This window comes from Nycticebus coucang, chromosome 7, assembly GCF_027406575.1.
Source record: "Nycticebus coucang isolate mNycCou1 chromosome 7, mNycCou1.pri, whole genome shotgun sequence".
Taxonomy (NCBI): Eukaryota; Metazoa; Chordata; class Mammalia; order Primates; family Lorisidae; genus Nycticebus; species Nycticebus coucang.
In genome coordinates, this window is record NC_069786.1 from 34,720,227 (window position 1) to 34,740,031 (window position 19,805).

General features: G+C 34.6%; 1 protein-coding gene across 1 annotated transcript in view; it reads right to left on the reverse strand.

Annotated features, from left to right (window-relative positions):
• The window catches only part of LRP1B (LDL receptor related protein 1B), a 2,318,354-nt gene that overhangs the window by 656,713 nt on the left and 1,641,836 nt on the right, over positions 1-19,805 (reverse strand). Inside the window, exon 41 of the mRNA XM_053597274.1 lies at positions 18,669-19,040. Coding sequence (XP_053453249.1) covers positions 18,669-19,040 — 372 coding nt within the window. The remainder of the gene's footprint in view (positions 1-18,668; positions 19,041-19,805) is intronic.

Sequence of the window (19,805 nt, forward strand, 5' to 3'; positions counted from 1 at the left end):
ATTGTTTAGATGAATGGGTAGAACTGTGAGGATGCCCTTCTGGCTTACACACTGGGTGTGAAGCAACTAATTGCTGGTGTATTTTGTTAGGACGCTTCAAATCTAGACACTACATTATTTCCATCTCTACTATCAAACCAATTAGTTTTGCATGGACCTTAATACTAAAAAGAAAAAAAAGCATTTCCTGTGCACTCACAATAGTATAGATTAGATTCACATGCTATGCTTAAGAAATTTTGTGTACTAGGTAAATAAGAATAGCACATGTGTATATAACCATATGCCACATTCTTAAGTCTCTTCTATTTAAAAAAGCCATCTATCAGCAGATGATTTTTATGTAAATAAATATTTGCTGTGTTAATATTATTTTCAGAAATATTAGTAAGTTGAAAATATTAGTAACTATAAAATCATCATCGGTTTCACGCTCATAATTACTTGTCGGAGTTAATTATGGTGCAAGAAAAAATACCTGGCATTTCAGATAATCTCCTTTATGACATCCCTTTTATCATCCTGCCTGGAAGAGATTTCACTTTTCTATGAGTGCTTGCAAAATTCTGTTTATAATCATACCACACTTGTGTTATAATAACTCAAAGTTACTTCTGATGATAAGATTTGTCCCTACTCCTTTATAAATTCCACAAGGGCAAGAATCTTGACTTTCAGAGAGAATATGACTTTTTCTTTTAATGAATATTTGCTGATTGATTTATTAAGTCCCAAGAACTGTGCAGCCAGGGTCAGGCTACCCTGAAGGCATTTGCAACAACAGTCAACACAATGTCCTGTGGATGTGCAGTGGGCAAGGCTGTAGAGATACAAGAGCAAGGCACAGTGTCTGATATCATACAGCAGAGAAGCTACCAGGAGAGAAGAATGATAAAAAGAAAATAATATTATAATATGGCAATATTATAAAATTGCATTTGGGAACTGGAAGATACATTCATCTCTGGCTTGAAATCAGTACATGTGTGCACGTATATATGCCCTAAGGGTATGAGGGAAAGCTAAGCTGAAAACTTAAGTGTGGAGTGTGAACACAAGTTAACCATGTGAACTAAGGAAACAGCACATTCAATACCTATTCAAAGACAAGAAAAAGAATGGCCCATCCAAAATAAAGCAATTGTTTAACAGAGGAGACAATTAATACATTTGAATTGGAATGATTTACTTCAGGTACACATTTATGAAAATGAGACTGATCCTCCCTTGTTTCTGAATCTGTGAGGTTCATAATTCTAAAATACACAGAAAGAAGTCCACCACTACTGGCCATCTGATCTACAAATGTGGTGCCATTGACAAGAGAACCATTGAAAATTTTGGGAAGGATGCTGCTGAAATGGGAACAGGCTGCTTAAAGTATGCCTGAGTCTTGGATACAATGCAAGGCTAAGTGTAAGCATGGTATCACCATTGATATCTTCCTGTGGAAATGTGAGACCAGCTAATAATATGTGACTATGTGACCTGACATGATTACAGGCACATCTCAGGCCTACTATGCTGTCCTGCTTGTTGCTGTTGGTATTGGTGAATTCAAAGCTGGTATCTCAAAGAATGGGAGAACTGTGAGCATGTCCTTCCAGCTTACACACTGGGTATGAAGCAACTAATTGCTGGTGTTAACAAAATGGATTCCACTGAGCGGCCTTACAGACAGAAGAGAAATGAGGAAATCATTAAAGAAGTCAGCAGTTACTTTAAGAAAATTGGCTACAACCCTGACACAGTAGCATTCATGCCAATTTCTGGTTGGAACGGTGACAACATGTGGGAGCCAAGTGTTAACATGCCTTGGTTCAAAGGATGGAGAGTCACCCAGAAAGATGGCAATGCCAATGGAACCACACTGACTAAAGCCCTGGGATTGCATCCTGCCACCAACTGGTCCAACTGACAAGCCCTTGTATCTGCTTCTGCAGGATGTCTACAAAATTGGTGGTATTGGTACTGTCCCTGTGGGTGGAGTGGAGACTGGTGTTCTCAAACCCGGCATGGTGGTCACCTTTGCTCCAGTTAATGTTACAACTGAAGTAAAGTCTGCTTACTTTACTTCAGTTGGAACATCTGTTTACTTTACTTCAGTTGTAAAGTCTGAAATGCACCATGAAGCTTTGAGTGTAGCTTTTCCAGGGGACAACGTGGGCTTCAACATCAAGAATGTGTCTGTCACAGATACTCATCGTGGCAACATTGCTGGTGATGGCAAAAATGACCCACCAATGGAAGCAGCTGGCTTCACTGCTAAGTCAATTATCCTGAACCACCCAGGCCAAATTAGTGTTGGCTATGTTCCTATACTGGATTGTCACACAGTTCACATTGCCTATAAGTTTTCTGAGCTGAAGGAAAAGATTGACCACAACTCAGCTAAGAAGCTGGAGGATGGCTCTAAATTCCTGAAATCTGGTGACGCCGCCATCATCAATAAGGTTCCTGGCAAACCCATGTGTGTTGAGAGCTTCTCAGACTATCCTCCTCTGGGTCATTTCACTGTTTGTGACATGAGACCAACAGTTGCTGTGGGTGGCATCAAAGCAGTGGACAAGAAGGCTTCTGGAGCTGGCAAGGTCACCAAGTCTTCCCAGAAAGCTCAGAAGACTAAATGAATATTATCTCTAATACCTGCCACCCCAGTCTTAGTCAGTGGTGGAAGAATGGACTCAGAACTGTTTCAACTGTCCATTTAAGTTTTTTTTAGATACTGAGTCTCACTTTGTAGCCCTCAGTAGAGTGCTGTGACATCACAGCTCACAGCAACCTCCAGCTCTTGGGCTTAGGCAATTCTCTTGCCTCATTCCCCTGAGTAGCTGGGACTACAGGTGCTCAGCACAATGCCCAGCTATTTTTTTATTGCAGTTTGTCCAAGGCCAGGTTCAAACCCGCCACCCTCAGTATATGGGGCCAGTGCCCTACTCACTGAGCCACAGGTGCTGCCCCTAGCCATTTAATAGTAAAAGACTGGTTAATGATAACAATGCACTATAAAACCTTCAGAAGGAAAGGAAAATGTTTTGTAGACCATTTGTTTCTTTTTGTGTGGCATTTTTAAGTTATTAGTTTTTAAAATCAGTACTTTTTAATGGAAACAACTTGACCAAAAATCTGTCACAGAATTTTGAGACCCATTAAAACACAGTTTAATGAGAAAAATAAATAAAATAAAATACACAGAAAGAAATCTTGACATCAGAGTATACTTAGAAAAGTTATATATTTCTTTACACTTCCTATAGTTTAGATAAATCATTTGTCATTAATACTTCTTCAGAATTACATACTTTTATATGAGATACATAGAAATATTAATCTAAAATTTTCTACTTTTCAATTTTCTTCCTTGTATTCTGAGTGTATATATATATATTTTTTTAAATGGAGATAAATTAAAGAGTATGAAAAATTTATGGAATTTACAAAGTAAGTAATAAATTAGTGTCTAATGCTATATGAAGTTGGACAATTAAGTTCATTAATTCATCCTAGAAAAAGTGGTACAAGCTCATTGCTAATTATTACCATAGTCACCTTTGAAGTACTCCCCTTGGGAAGCTATGCACCCATGCCAGCACCTATTCCACTCTTTAAAGCACTTTTTAGAGGATGAGTTTGTGAACTAAATTGTCTGATCTTGTATGAAGACATCTGGTCATTCCAGAAAAAGAATTCCAACATTGCTTTTAAGGGTGGACTAGGTGCTGGTTTCTGTGCATAACTTCCCAAGGGGAGTACATCAAAGGTGACTGTAGGAATATTCAGCAATGAGGTATGAAGTACTTTTTCTAGGATGAGCTGGAGAACTTTACTGTTAGACCTCATATAAGAGGCATTTAATTAATTTGGCTTCAATAAGTACAAATACATGATTCATGTCATCTGGCAAAAAATTACTTGAGGAAGTATGCTTTTTATTAATTATAAAACTAATGTTCATATTTTCACTGAACTCTGTTCTCTATTTAACACTGGCAACGAAAAAAAGGTTATGGTAGCTACCTTTTGAATGGTGACTAAATTACTCTTATTCCCACTTATTATCTGCTAGACTACTAGGTACCACCAACAGGCACGTTCACAGATACTAGCTGCTGCAGACTCAAGTACTTCTGCAAACTTAAACATACAAGGCACCATAAAATTATGTACCTTTCTAGTTCATCTCATAATGCCTAGCTTATTAAAATTTCAGAATATTGTGATTATAGTAAAAACAGAGTTTACACTCTATAAATATTATACCATTTTCAGATGTTCATGGATTAATGATAAATTCTGTTCTTAGCTATAACTGAGAACTTCTTATGATAAAATGTGCTTTATTACATGATAAAAGATTTTCTTGTATACCTGATGCAATCTTATTTACTAACATCCCTTTTTAAAAAAATTTTAGACTTTGATTATGACTGTTTCGATACTGATGTTTAACCAAAGGTAAGTTAACAGGAGTCCAAGAGATACAAGAGGTAGGAGACAGAGATGTGTTTGAATCTTTGGAAAATCAAATGCTCCTAATGATAGGAATTCATTATTTAATCTTTAAATAATGATAGGAATTAATTTAATTCCTAATGATAGGAATTCATCATGTAACTTTCTATCATCTTTTCATCTCCTCCCCCACTTATTTTTGCTACTCATATAAGCAAATTCTCTTTTTTGGAGTGAGTCCCTTCTGTCATGTAATTAAAAAACAAACAAAAAGAAAAACCTGCTATGATGTCCAGAATACTTATCTGTCAAGTATATGTGCTCAATAAATACTGTCAGATAAATGAAGTATTCTGATCCCTAAATTCTCTTCACCACAGACATCCCTCTCTTAAAAACCCTCTACTTTCTTCAAGCACAGTATTTGAAGGTTTAAAGACAGAAAATACATCTGTTCTTCAAAATCTCTGTATGTAAATTGGCCATTTTGCATGCTGGCCAGATTCTACTAATTCATAAAGAAGAAAACTTTTAAGAAAAATGGACGAATTAAAGGAAAATAAAGACAAAGAATCAAAATCATTTATGCCAATTGAGTGCTTACTAAATCTTATGCTCCATTCTAAGCAAATATATAAACTCATTGAATCTTATCAGTCTTGTCAGATTGCTATTAGCATCTGAGAGACAACTGAGACAAGAGACTGAATAAGTCATGTAGCAACATATCTTATAAATGGTGAACAGGAGGGGAGAGGCTGGGTTGAATCTAGGTAGCGATCTTGGCTCAAGAATCTACACTTTTAACCAGTATTCTTCCATAGTGCCTCTTATACTTTCTAGTAGAGGCTTGGGATGCCCAAACTGTAGTCCATGGCCAGTATGCTGATCTTAATAAGAGTTGGGTGGCTTTAAGCAGGGACTAGGAAATGAGCATGGAAAAGGAGGAGGAAAGACTCCTTTTGGGCAATCCATGCAGCTTTTGCTAGGTAGGACAATGGCAGGAGAGGGACTTCCCCTGGGGATTAGACAGACAAAACCAGTACAAATGAAGGGCCAATCAATGGAGGCCAGTAAAGGTATTGGTGGAGGGAGGGTCATGGGTGGGGCCTCTTAGATACACCTCTTCCGGTGCATCTTAGAATGGGTACAGGCAAAACTTACTAAATGCAGAATACAAATGCCTACATACGGTGACTAAGAAAATAACATGAAGGCTACGTTGAACAGTTTGATGAGAATATTTCAGATTGTATATGAAACCTGCACATTGTACCCCTTGATTGCACTAATGTACACAGCTATGACTTAACAATAAAAATAAATAAATTTAAAAAATTCTAAAAAAAAAATAATAAAAATAAAGAAACCAATCAGTGTAAGCCAGCTCAGTTTGAAGCACCCAATCAGTGTTTGCAGTAGCTTTGAGTGGGCAGACAAGGCATAAGAGCCCAACCCAGCAGAACTACAATGACCATCCTGTTGGTGACCCTATCCATCATATGGGAACCTTCTTCTAATAAACTACTGCTCTATCTTTTCTGCTTACCTGTAGTCAGTGAATTCATTCTTCAACCCCTGAGACGAAGAACCCAGTCAGGAGAAGAAAGCTCTGGTATTAATTTTGTGAGGACTTTCTTTGCTTATTTTTGGTGTCTGATATCACAAAAGCATTAAAGAGTTTCCTGTTTTTTAGGTGGGAAAATGACTTAAGGTGAGATGACATTAACATATATAAAAGCAAATTTTCAGTGACTATACAGGGAGTTCACACTGATCTTTTACTATCACAATGACTGAGGTCTCTAAAAAAGAAAATCTGTCTATTGAGAGGAAGGAAATTTCTGTGATAAATTTGTATAATCAGAAATAGAAAATATAGAGAGTAGTATGTTTTAGCAAAGGAAATTGGTAGGGACAGCATGAAGTGTCTTACCTTTGGTCCAGGCTTGGTTAAAATATTGAATGTCATAAACAGAAAACTGAAGAGTGAAGTAAGAATGTAGGATTATAATTATGAAGTACAAGTAAAGAAAAAAAGTAGACTAATAGATATGATTAAAATAGGATAGATGTGATATAATCAAATTGTGTTCAGAGAAGGAACACTAAATTCAAGAACTTTAGGTAGAGCAGTATCAAAAAGTGATGAGGTCCAGGGTTATTTTCAAGCTATAATAGAAAGTAAAAACAAATAGGTTTAAAAGTGTGACTTAAAACATTGGGGAGATTGAAAAGTGCACTAAGGTATCAAAATGAATAATGAAGTCATCAAGAAATATTGTATGTGAGCAGAGGAAAAGAAGCAGGCAGTCACTGGGTTTAAATTTCCCAAGGAAATAAAAAGGAATCATGCAATGTAGCTGGAGGAGAGTACAGGTTAGCTCTGTCAACATGGCACTGACATGTTTTCATATGTCAGTAAAGGACAGAAACACACACTGCAAATTCTACCTTGCAGAAATCTAAAAAAGTGATTGAGGTTCAGATAAGTAAAAGCACTCATTTGAATATGGCATGAGGTACTCTTTGGACCGCTATTCTTGAAGAATGACAAAGTCACATGCTAATGTATAGTAGGTGTTACAAATAAGATTAACTATGAATACATTTGGAATATATTTTCATTGTTATTACAATTATGTCGCCCTTAAAACAATATAATTTAAAACTCAAGTTTGAAAAAAATCTGTACATAGATTTCTGCTCTGGAAAACGTGTATTCACATTTTTTTAGTCTAATTTTTAAAAATGTTCTCTCTCTTGTCTCTGTCAGCATTTTTAATAAGATACACTGAAAAGCTCAAAATAGCATATTGGATATGTAAATAACATTCTTTATTTCTAGTAACTTTGTTTATTCTTGCATATAAACCTAAAACACTGAGCACATTTTAGTAGGTATATGAATTTGAAATATTTTGCCCTTCCAAACAGTAACAGGCAACTTCATTCTACAAATCATAAACATCTTTCAAGAGGAATCTTGAATTTACTTGTGTCCTTGCCTATTTCCACAGGTACTGTACTATTTTCTCAGAAATTTTGAATTTGTCATTCAAGGCTTCAAAGATCTATTTATAATTCACAGTACATTGATTTCATCTGTTGAATTTTTGCCATAAATCTCTCAAAAGGAAAGGAAAATTCTAATATGTATACTTTCTTTTATTACTTCCCATAAAAAATGCCACTTCTAACACTACATCACAGATTTTTTTCCCCTTTGGTTGTCATTTACAACTTACCTTATTCAAGTCAAAACTTAAGAAAAACCAAATTCAGTCATACTGTTTGTTTACACAGAAGTCTGAGTCAGTTAAAGTGGTTTAATAGCAACCAATCATGAATGTGTGAGAAAAATTCAGCATCTGAACTCCATCTGTAAAAGCTTACACTCTAGAGCAGGCATCCTCAAACTGCGGCCCGCGGGCCACATGAAGCGGTGTGAATTGTATTTGTTTCCGTTTTGTTTTTTACTTCAAAATAAGATATGTGCAGTGTGCATAGGAATTTGTTCATAGTTTTTTTTTTAAAAAAACTATGTTTTAAAAAAACATGAATTGTTTTTTTACACATTGTGAATTGGCCCCCTGTTTAAAAAGTTTGAGGATGCCTGGTCTAGAGTCTAGAAGGTGACAGAATCAATTCAGTATCTTTAAATCAATTAACCATTTTATAGTTTTGTTTTATCTTTTCCCCACTAAATAATCTTTTGCTGTCTCATTTTATCTCTCCACCATCAAATATATATGGATAAGCCAAATATGATGGTCATACTCTACTATCAGCTGTCAAGACATATTATATAACAGATTAAGGAGACTTTGTAAAAGTCTTTCCACATTTTAATATACTATTTAGGAGATGTAGACATAGGTTAATAATAACCTATATAACTGTGTAAAAAGTGTAAATTACAAATTCTTCCCTTCCATATATGTGTGCAGCCCCACTGCAGTTCCTCTAATAGATAGGTGAGTCTATTCCTCTAACCCTTGAATTTGGACTGGCCATGTGACTTGATTTTACCCATAAGACATTAGTAATCGCTGTGCATGCAGAGGCTTTATTTATAAAGCATGTCTACGTATTGAAGTCAGCTCTCATGTGGAACCTTAAGACGATCCCAAGCCAGCCTGATGTATAATTACAGACTTGTGGCCTAGTTACACAGCACACAGACTGCCAACTTCCAGACATATGAGGGAGCCAATCACTGATTATTTGGCCACCATCTGACCTACCAACTGGCCACAGAAAATTGAAAAGATGATACAGACTAGAAGAACCACCCTGCCAACTCACAGTATAGTAGGATAAATAAGCAGTTGTTGTTTTAAGCCACTGAATTCTGGAATGGTTTGTTATGCGACCAAAGTTAACAGATATAAAATAATCTTTTAAGTCCTAAACTATGATTTTTAAAAAAAAAAACATTTAATAAAATTTAAAATGACATTTAATAGAGAAATAACACTAATCAAGGGGTTAGGAAAATTACTATCCCCATTCTTACTCACCTATGGAGACTTTACTTGGCAATGGACCTTGCATAGGCATGCTAATGCATATCTGAATCACTACCCCCAAACCTACATAGCATCTTTATCACTGCCCTATTTCATGTAGATCTGTCAGTTTTTTAGTCTTTTTCTGTCCACCCTTCTCTCCATTCCTAATCAGCATCGCTAACTATAATAATTTTAGAGCCCATGATAGGTTTCTAATGATGTTCAAGTTTTACAATAAACATTGGTCATAACTGTCTTCCACATGGACATACTCAGCAATTTCAGATTCTGCTAGTAGAATCCTCAGATCTATCATGATGGGGCAGTTCCCTGAGCCTGAACGCCCACGCGGGAAATTTTTCAGCTCCCTGTATCCTTACAGGGATAATTCTCAACATAAGAATTTCTAATATTTCCTAACATTGTCATCTACTCTTTCTATTGCTATCAACTATATTATTAAGAATTTGGGGGTTTTAAAATGTTTTTTATTTTAGATTACTATGAGGGTACAGATGATTAGGTTACATTGTTTATATTTGTTAGGTAAAGTTGAGCCCTTCATCCCAGGGGTATGCTATATACCCTAATGTTGGTAAGCTCTCACCTAATGGGCACAATGTAAGGGTGTAATAAGAATTTGGCAGTTTTGAATCCATGAATAATCTTAATGCTGACCACTGAAGAATTTTGAGTCCTCTTTGTCCATTCTCTACTTATAAGACCTGTCCTATGCCTCATATTGACTTGCAGAACTTTAGTAGGACATTCAACACATGACTAAGTTCCTTTTCTTTTCTGTCTCTAGCACAATGCTCCTATTGAATTTCCCTACCTCCTCATAGTATAACATTGCTACCAGGAGCTTTGAAAAAAATAACGTATTACAAAAACATCATTACAAGTTTGGATTCTAATACACAAACATGGGAACTAAGAATCATTTTAATATGTTGACAGTACTAAGCTGGAGATGAGACAAAGGTCAATCTCCATCAATCAGAAATGTAAAATGCAAATGCATTGCTAATGTGCTTCAAATTTTGAACATGCACATATTTGAGATTTGATCATTAATTAAATTGTTACTTCTATCTTAATATTTACAAATGATTATCTTTAAAGTTGTTTATTTTTACTTCATGAAAAGCTTTAGAGTTACAGAATAGAAGGGATAATATAAGAACAAACCTTTCCATTTTCCTATAAATGCTTAAGTTTTTTGAGAACTTAATGTATGCATGGTTGGAAATATTAGTTCACTTAATACCATTTCTCTTTGTTATTTCCCAGAGAAAGCAAGATGTTGATGATGTAAGATTTTTTTTTTTCTTTTAAAGACAGAGTCTCAGTCACCGTAGGTAGAGTGCTATGACATTCTATTTCACAGCAACCTCAAACTTTTGGGCTCAAGCTATCCCCTTGCCTCAGCCTCCCAACTAGGTGGGACTATAGAAGCCTGTCACAATGCCTGGCTAGTTTTTCTATTTTTAGTAGCGATAGGGGCTTGCTTTTGCTCAGGCTGGTCTCAAACTCCTGAGAGCAGGTGATCCACCAGCCTCAACCTCCCAGAGTGTACTGATTATAGGCATGAGCCACTGTGCCAGGCCAATGTTGTATGATTTTTTTAATGTATTTATTTTTTATTAGATTTTTTATTTTGAACTTATTTTAGATTTACAGAAAAATTTCAAAATTAGTACAGAGTTGCCTTTCATTTCTAATGATAACCTCTCACATAATTATTACAGAGTCATTGAAAAAGATGACTAATTTTTAAAAATATTATGTTTCTATCCAAAAACAATATGTACTACTAATTACTATGTATTTAAATATATATCATCTTGATACAGGGTTTCTTCACTCAGGGCTTGGCAGAGATTCCCCGTTTTTCTATGCCTAAGCAAGCTCAGGCCCAGACCCCCATCTCCAGGCCTAATCAAGTCCTTCGCAGGCCACATTCTCTGGACACAAACAAGCACAGAACAGTCTGGCCAGTATCTCATCTGGGCTGCCTCTAAACCCAGGGAATAGGCCCTACTGCCCCTCCTGAAGCAGAGAAGACCTCTCCTAGACCAAGGATGCAAGGACCAACTATGACAGTTTTAAAATTAGCTTCTGCCTTTAGGCCCCTGGACAGTTGTGACATGGTCCAGACATACATTGTCTCCACCCTCTGCCTGCAGGATAGGAAAAGCACTATATAAACCCCTAGATAGAAGGTCTAAATGGGTTGCTCACTTGGGCCCCCTCTCCACTGCCAAAGATTTCACTTATTTATCATCAATAAAATTTGTCCTTTCTCTTATTCACATGGTCTGTGGATTCATCTTTTAATCTCTGAGGTCAAGGACTTGGTAGAGAGAGATTCTGGCTACAATACCAAATATAATATCATTTGACAAAATTTTCATTGCTTTGTATTTTTGTGCTTTAATCAAATTGTGTTTGAGACAATTAGGTGGATAAATGAGGTAGCACTAGTTTTTTATGAACTATTTTTTTCTTTTTTTTTTGAGACAGACTCTCAAGCTGTCACCCTGGGTAGGTGCTGTAGCGTCATAGCTCACAGCAACCTCAAACTCTTGGGCTTAAGCGATTCTCTTGCCTTAGCCTCCCAAGTAGCTGGGATTTACAGGTGCCCGCCACAACGCCCGGCTATTTTTTTGTTGCAGTTGTCATTGTTGTTTAGCTGCCCTGGGCCGGATTCAAACCTGCCAGCTTTGGTGTACATGGCCAGTGCCCTACCCATTGAGCTACGGGTGCTGCCTTTTGTGAACTATTGTACAATATACGATTGCTTGCTTTAAAACTAGAATCGATGTACTCAATTTTGATATGAGGACAATTAATGACAATTACGGTTATGGGGGGGGAAGCAGAAAGAGGGACGGAGGGAGGGGGGTGGGGCCTTGGTGTGTGTCACACTTTATGGGGGGCAAGACATGATTGCAAGAGGGACTTTACCTAACAATTGCAATCAGTGTAACCTGGCTTATTGTACCCTCAATGAATCCCCAACAATAATAAAAAAAAAAAAACTAGAATTGAATAAGTTATTCTAAAAGTGGGAGTTACTGAATGAAAGCATGCGGACCATTTCAAAATTTCGAAGTATTACCAATAGTTCTTCAAAGTCTTTGTACAAAATTGTTGTTCCCATCAATAAGTTATAAAAGTTTGAGTTTCTTTACCTTATGAACATTTTTTTAAATTTTTGTCAAATTATGGGTGGAAATGTCATTGTTTCATTATGAATTTTCTTGATGATTGAAGAGGCTGAATATACTATATATAGGATTACGTTTTCTTCTCTGAAAATAATCTCCTATCATAATATTCCCATATTTTTTCTCTGTAGCAATCACCTGTAAACCCTTTTCTAGGGGGAGAGGTTTTTATTTGTTTCTTTTTTAACCTTTGTTTCAGCACTCACTCCCCTTTGTCAGGAGGTTCTGGGTCTTAAACTGAAAGGATAGATGAGAACTTTCCAATCCATTGCTTGCAAAGGACTGAGATCAGAGCTCCTCACAAGGCTGTTTCCATGGTTTCTAAGTCTCTAAGGGTGGTAATGTCCTATAAGTCACTGGCCTAACAGAAGATGGCATAGCTTAATTTCAGCCTTGCCTCCCTGTGAGGCAGCCTTACCCCAGTTCTTGATTTAAGGTAGCCCTTTTCTGAACCTTTTCTTTTCTCTGTATAATCCATAGCTTAGAGTCTCAGAAATTTGATGTTTCAGCCATTTCCATTGCTTTGATATTTCTCTTCTGTTTATCACTCAAGGAAAATTCCATCTTATTTTTAGAAATTAGCAATCTATGTAATTTTAAGTTTTAAAATACATTTAAGAATCACTGCTATATTTTTAAGGCCAGAAATAGACTTAAGAGTGTACATTTGCAACAATGTCTTGGCCAGAGGTCTTGACTCTTTTCAAAGAAAAAGTAAACCATAATATTTTCTTCTCTCCATCCTATAAATTCCTAGAGGACAAAAAGGAGAGGTTTTCATCCTCATGCACCTACACCTAATAACCTGTAGCACACTGTAAGCATTTAATAAATACTGAATTATATTTAATGGCTCTTGTTATCTTGTTTTTTTAAACCTCGAGGCAAAACATTCAATCTATATAAATTGGGATGTTAAAGGACTGAGCGTTCATCCTGTCCTTGCCCCATATTCAGCTATATGAAAGATCGAAGTCTGAATATGATTTGTAAAAGGTTTTAGAGCTCTTTGATATTTTTAAACACTTAAGTTTCTATGACTTCACTTTTGCACAGATATGACAAAAGGAAATATATATTTTTTGGTTTAATAAAAGGGAATACCAAGATATTTTATATCTTATTGCATTTATTTATACATGCTAATACTATTCTTTTTGCTTTAGGCATTTTGTTTTGGGTTTTTCTGTTTGTTTTTCTCTTTTGGTCTACCAAGTCAAACTATAAATTCTCATATAAAATTTTAAGGAAAGATTGCAATGTTTAAACAAATAGCAACTTCTAGGCTGGGGAGAGACAGGAGAATATTTACAAAGGTTCATGTAAATTACCAATGCAGACTAATCTTAAGGTTCTTTTATCTTTTTTTTTTGGTGGGCATTTAGGTTGTTTCCACATTTTTGGAGATTGTAAATTGAGCTGCGATAAACAATCTAGTGCAAATGTCCTATAATAAAAGGATTTCTTTTCTTCTGGGTAGATGCCTAGTAATGGGATTGCAGGATCAAATGTAAGATCTAATTTGAGTTCTTTGAGGATTCTCTATACTTCCTTCCAAAAGGATTGTATTAGTTTGTAGCCCCACCAGCAGTATAAAAGTGTTTCCTTCTCTCCACATCCATGCCAGCATCTGCAGCTTTGAGACTTTGTGATGTGGACTATTCTCACTGGGGTTAGATGATATCTAAGAGTGGTTCTGATTTGCATTTCTCTGATGATCAGGGATGATGAGCATTTTTTCAAATGTTTGTTAGCCATTTGTCTGTCTTCATTAGAGAAGGTTCTGTTCATATCTCTTGCCCAGAGGTACATGGGATTATTTACTCTTTTTTTATTATAATTATTTTTTTAATGCTTTTTTTTTTTATTGTTGGGAATTCATTGAGGGTACAATAAGCCAGGTTACACTGATTGCAATTGTTAGGTAAAGTCCCTCCTGCAATCATGTCCTGCCCCCATAAAGTGTGACACACACCAAGGCCCCATCCCCCGCCCCCGTCCCTCTTTCTGCTTTTCCTCCCCCCCCATAACCTTAATTATCATTAATTGTCCTCATATCAAAATTGAGTACATAGGATTCATGCAAACTTCTTTAATATAAAAATACTCATATACAATTTTCCAAACACAACTTCCCACTTTAAATGCTATTTTCTCCCAACTGGCAATTCTCAAATTTATATTTCAGTCTATTTCCCCACTCCAAAAGTGAAGTTCAAGTTTTTAATGCCTAACTATCAGATCTCGTTACAGCACTTGGTATTCTTAAAAGGACTCTGGCCTTACATTGTAGATTAGACGGCGCATTACAGGCCAACACAGGCGCATTAAAATTTGTGTTCAACTTATAGGTTTTGTCCTGTGTGAGAATGGTCATGTCCCATGACGCCCACCCGGGTCCCGTGTGCACTCAGGTTTGTGTGGCTGACATCTCCAAGTATTGATCTAGACACATGAACTGTGATGATTACAGTGCTCACCTTCTATAATAAGCACCATGTTTTTAAGAATTAAAGACAAAGCTGTTTTGATTAAAATTAATGTGATGATGGTCAGTTCCCCATACTCTGACCCTATGAGTGTAGCTGATGACTATTAGTGAAATACCTGCCCACTGGGTAACAAGTGTCACCATTCCCTGTTGAGATGTGACATGCCCACCCAGAAGTAAATCTTAATTTTTAAATTCCAGTCCAACCTTAATACATTAATACACTACTTATAATTATTGTAATTATTTCTGATTGTTTAACTACTCTAATGTGCATGCTAAAAATAACTTAGGACAAAGATAATTATTCTCAATGATCACACATGTGTCACTAATCCAGTAACATAAACTTTTTAATTAAAAAATATGCTTATTATTTATATGTTCTTTAGATACATTTTCTCCTGAAATTTTCACACAAAAAAATAATGGGTTGATTTTGCATTTTGTAAGTGAGGAAACTGACACTTAGCACACAGAAAATAAACAACTAACTTGCATTTGAATTTCAACTTTACCAATTTCAAATTCCTAGCCATGTTGTCTCTCTTCTTTTCTACATATGTGAGTGAATATCTACAGTTATTATAAAACTGCTAATTTTACTTGCTTTGATTTTGGATAGGAAGATTACAACAGCTTGTTTATACATATACCTCAACTAATGTGTTTTTAGTTTAATTCACCACACTGTTGATACAGGATCTAAAATATTGCAAAACCTTCTAGAGCATTTCTGCCTTCAGACATGGCCCTCACCCTTCATCAAACGTAACATAAAGTGATCTTCATAAAACATAACTTATATATATATGTATACACACACGTATGTACACATACGCACACATACACAAACACACATATATATATAATCTGCATTAAAACACTTGTTATCTTAGATATTTGTAAAACAATGTTCACCGCAGCATTATTCACAAAAGACAAATACAGTGGAACAGTAGAATTCCATAGTTAACCACCTCCCACCCTTCCTGAAGTTGGCCTAATCATTATAGGTCAGGCATGCACCACATGAACATATCAATACAGTAGGCCTAGTTCTTATGTTGACCACCTGTGTATGTTGACCAATTTGTTACCTTTCTTTGGGTGGTCAACTTACAGAGGTTCTACTGTAGAGAAAATAACTCTAGTGTCCATAAACATATGATTGGATAAACAAAATATGGTATAGTATTGTATGAATATTACATACAATGAAATATTCATCCACAAAAGAAATTAATTTCTAATACATATTATAGTATAAGTACATCTTGAAGACATATTAAGTGCAATAGCCAGACCACATAAAGGATAAATATTTTATAATCCTATTTATATAAATTATCTAAAATTAGCAAATTCACAGAGACAGAGAAAGTAAATTAGAGATTGTGGGAGGGAATGAAGAAATGGGATGTTAATTGCTTTAATCAGAAATTCTGTTTGAAGTGATGAAAAAGTTTCAGAAATAAATAGTGGTGATGGTTGCACAGAATTGTGAATGTAATTAATTCCACTGAATTATACACATTAAAATAGTTAAAACTACAAATTCAGCTACATATGTGTATGTATTTAAAAAATTATAATATCACATTGCAAAAATTATTGTGTTATATACTTAAAATTGTTTTTAAATAATCTCATTATTTTGGCAGATCAAGGCCTTCAATATCAGGCTCTTCCCTCCTGTTCTACCTTCATCTCATACCAATTCATGCCCTACATGTCTTTGTACTAAATATTTATGAGTCATTAGAAGAGTAGCTTCAATCTTTTAGATCTGAGGGTCTTTACACTCTTAAACATTACTGAAGAATCCAGAGAGTTTATGCATGTGGGTTTTGTCTGGAGCTATTTGCCATATTAAATATTTAAATTAAAAAAAATTGTTGTAAATATTTATCAATTTCCTTTAAAAGTTACAACAACCAATTGTGTGCTAAAAAAAAGTACTTTCTAAGAAAACTATTTTTAAAAATAATAAAAAGAACATTGTGTTATAATTCTAAAAATCTATTTACTATCTAGTTTAGTTTCATATTTGCTTCTTCAAACTATCTGCTGTGTTGATTTGGTTGCAGTTTATGAAGACTATCCGGCCTCACATAGTTATGTAGTTGGAAAGGGAAGAAGAGTATTTCAATAGCGTTTTCAAATAACTCTGAATGTTCTTCCATACTACACCAACATATGACAAATAATAGTTACATACAGGTTAGTTGTAGTGTGGAATCTGAAACCATAGTGATGAAATTTTCAAACTCTATAGTACATTAAAATTCATTGATCTATCTTGTATTTATTTATTTATTTATTCATTAAATCATAACTGTATACATTGATATGATCATGGGGCATCATACACTCGCTTCATAAACCATTTGACAGATTTTTATCACAGTGGTTAACATAGCCTTTCCGGCGTTATCTCAGTTACTGTGCCAAAACATTTACATTCTACATTTACCAAGTTTCGCAAATACCCCTGTAATATGCAGCACAGGTGTGATCCCACCGATCCCCCTCCCTCTACCCACCACCCCCCCACCTTTCCCATACATTCCTTTTGGAAAGATATATGGAGAACACTCAGAGATCTATCTTGTATTTAAAATGCATCATTTACCTACGCAGGATTTTATCATTTCACTCAGAAAATACTGGTTCCCTGACTTCTGCATTCTTTCCAAAGTTGACACAATTCATTATGAGATACCTATCCCAAAATCACAAACGTTAACATCACCACTCTCCTTATCAGAAAGGCCTTTCAGTATAGGGAAGCTGTCAAGCTTACTGTACTAGACACAAGGATAATATTCTAATGTTCTCTCTAGCTGGGTTTTATTATTTGCAAAAAATACTGTAGGTCACTTTCCTTGAAGTGATAGACTCATTGTATTCATTCTTTAGAAAATGTCTGTCACATACCTAGACTTGAATAACCATTGTTTAGTTACTCAAACCTAGATTTTCATAAAATATAAAATAATAAACTAAATTAGCTTAGACATGGTATAGGATTAGGTACAGACTTTCAAAAGAATAAGATGGAGCCTTATGTACTAAATAATAAAAGCTAACATTATATATTGTAAGTGAAAAAAAGCACTTAACTGAATAATACATTTACCATTCTACTTTTATAGTTAAAAATGATACACATGTAAATAAACAAAAATCTGAGGCATGCCATCTGTCAGTATAAGTAAATGGGATTGATTGCAGTAATGAAACAGGTATGTCATATTTAAACCTGTATTATTGGAACACTTTATAACAAATACATATGTCATTTTGCAACTTAAAAAACAAAGAACAAAGATCAATCTCAGTATTGTGAAATGGGAAAAGTAGGGAATATATGAAAATTACATACAGATAGAAGTTGTGCAAGGAATAAGCTGGTCCTTATAAAAGTTAGATAACAGGAAACAGATTTTTTTGAATTATGTGGATAACCTACACTAAATAGTATGTTTAAATAATTTGCCTCATAAAATATTAAAACATTAGATCATTTCATAATAACATTTTCTTACTAAGAGTGTTATATTTAGATATATATGCACAAAAACTCTTATATTTTCTTAAAAAAATATGATTAACTTAATATTACTAGACAAATGTTCTCTAGGATATAATTTCAACAAGAATAAAATAAATTGGAATAATTTTGTACTGATAGATTATTTTCCATGAATTTTAATACACTTATTTGTAAGAAACATTATGATGAAACATATTTAAAATTCCATGATTAGAAGCTAATAATCATACATGCTATGAATGATAGTAGTTAATTACTTCTTTGACATTTAGGGGTTCAGATGATATAATCACATTCATTCTTGAATGCAAAATCCAGGAAAATATAATTGGTATATGCAATTACCACTGTTATTACTCTAGTAATCCAAATGATATCCATTTCTACGAAACTATTTAAAATTAAATTGCTGTACTTACTTTCAACAATCACTTGTCTGTCTTCCCAGTTATCTTTAATAAGCTGTATATTTCCAAAATGTGCATCACTGTAAAAGATTCGGTTGGTACCTTTTCTTCTTTGATTATAGTCAAAAGCCAAGGCTATGACATTCTTAAAATAATGTGGATTCTCATACGGCCTTATTGGGGAATTTAAATTGGTTTCATCAGAAAGATGTATACTTTTTAATATTGTTCTCCCTGAATATAGCAAATAGCCTTCATGCCTGAGGCAAGTAACTCCATCCTCTGCCAAATATCCATGGGCACAAGCACAAGTTCTCCTGGAATTTCCTCGATACAGACAGAGTTGCTTACAACCACCATTGTCCTTGGCACAAACATTGGTCCCTAAAGCAGAGGAAAAAAAAACACACACACACACACGTACATTTATGTTTTCCTTTTGTTTTTGAAATAAACTTCTCCTTACAGAAATATTAAAAATTAATGTTAATATTGTCTTTATTCTTAATTTAAGATTCATCAATAAAAATGTCATGGTACTTTAAAATCTTATTCTTCTGCTCACTTCACTATTCAAACAAAAAGAATTTCAAGCTCAATACTGACATTGCAATGAGTTTTACATATTGTAATCTCTGATACAAGTAACTGATTATTTCAAAACATCAACTGAATTCACCAAAAATAACATACTGCTTTAAACTTCGTATTTTTATATGAGATAGATAAAGTATCAAAGAAGTTTGTGGGTACAATGTACCTGACCTTTTAAATACATTGGGCATTAAGTTTTCACTCTAATTTTGAGTGAAAATATATAATACACACTTAAGATTTCTTCATCAGGCTAATTCTCCTCTATAAATCCATTATTATCATCTTCAAAATTATTATAACTTCCTTTGACTTAAAAAATATATATAGTTACAATTTATTTTAATAGAGGTAAAGACAATATTTAAAGAAATATCCAAATCATTTTCTTTTCAGTTTCAAATATACATGTTAAAGGAAATGACAACATCAGCAATATTTTACACTCACATCATCACATCTGGGTCATAACTACTTTACATATTAAAATATAATTCAAAACAAAAATTTCAACTGCATTTTACTATCTCCAAATCGTGCTTTTAATTTTTTCTC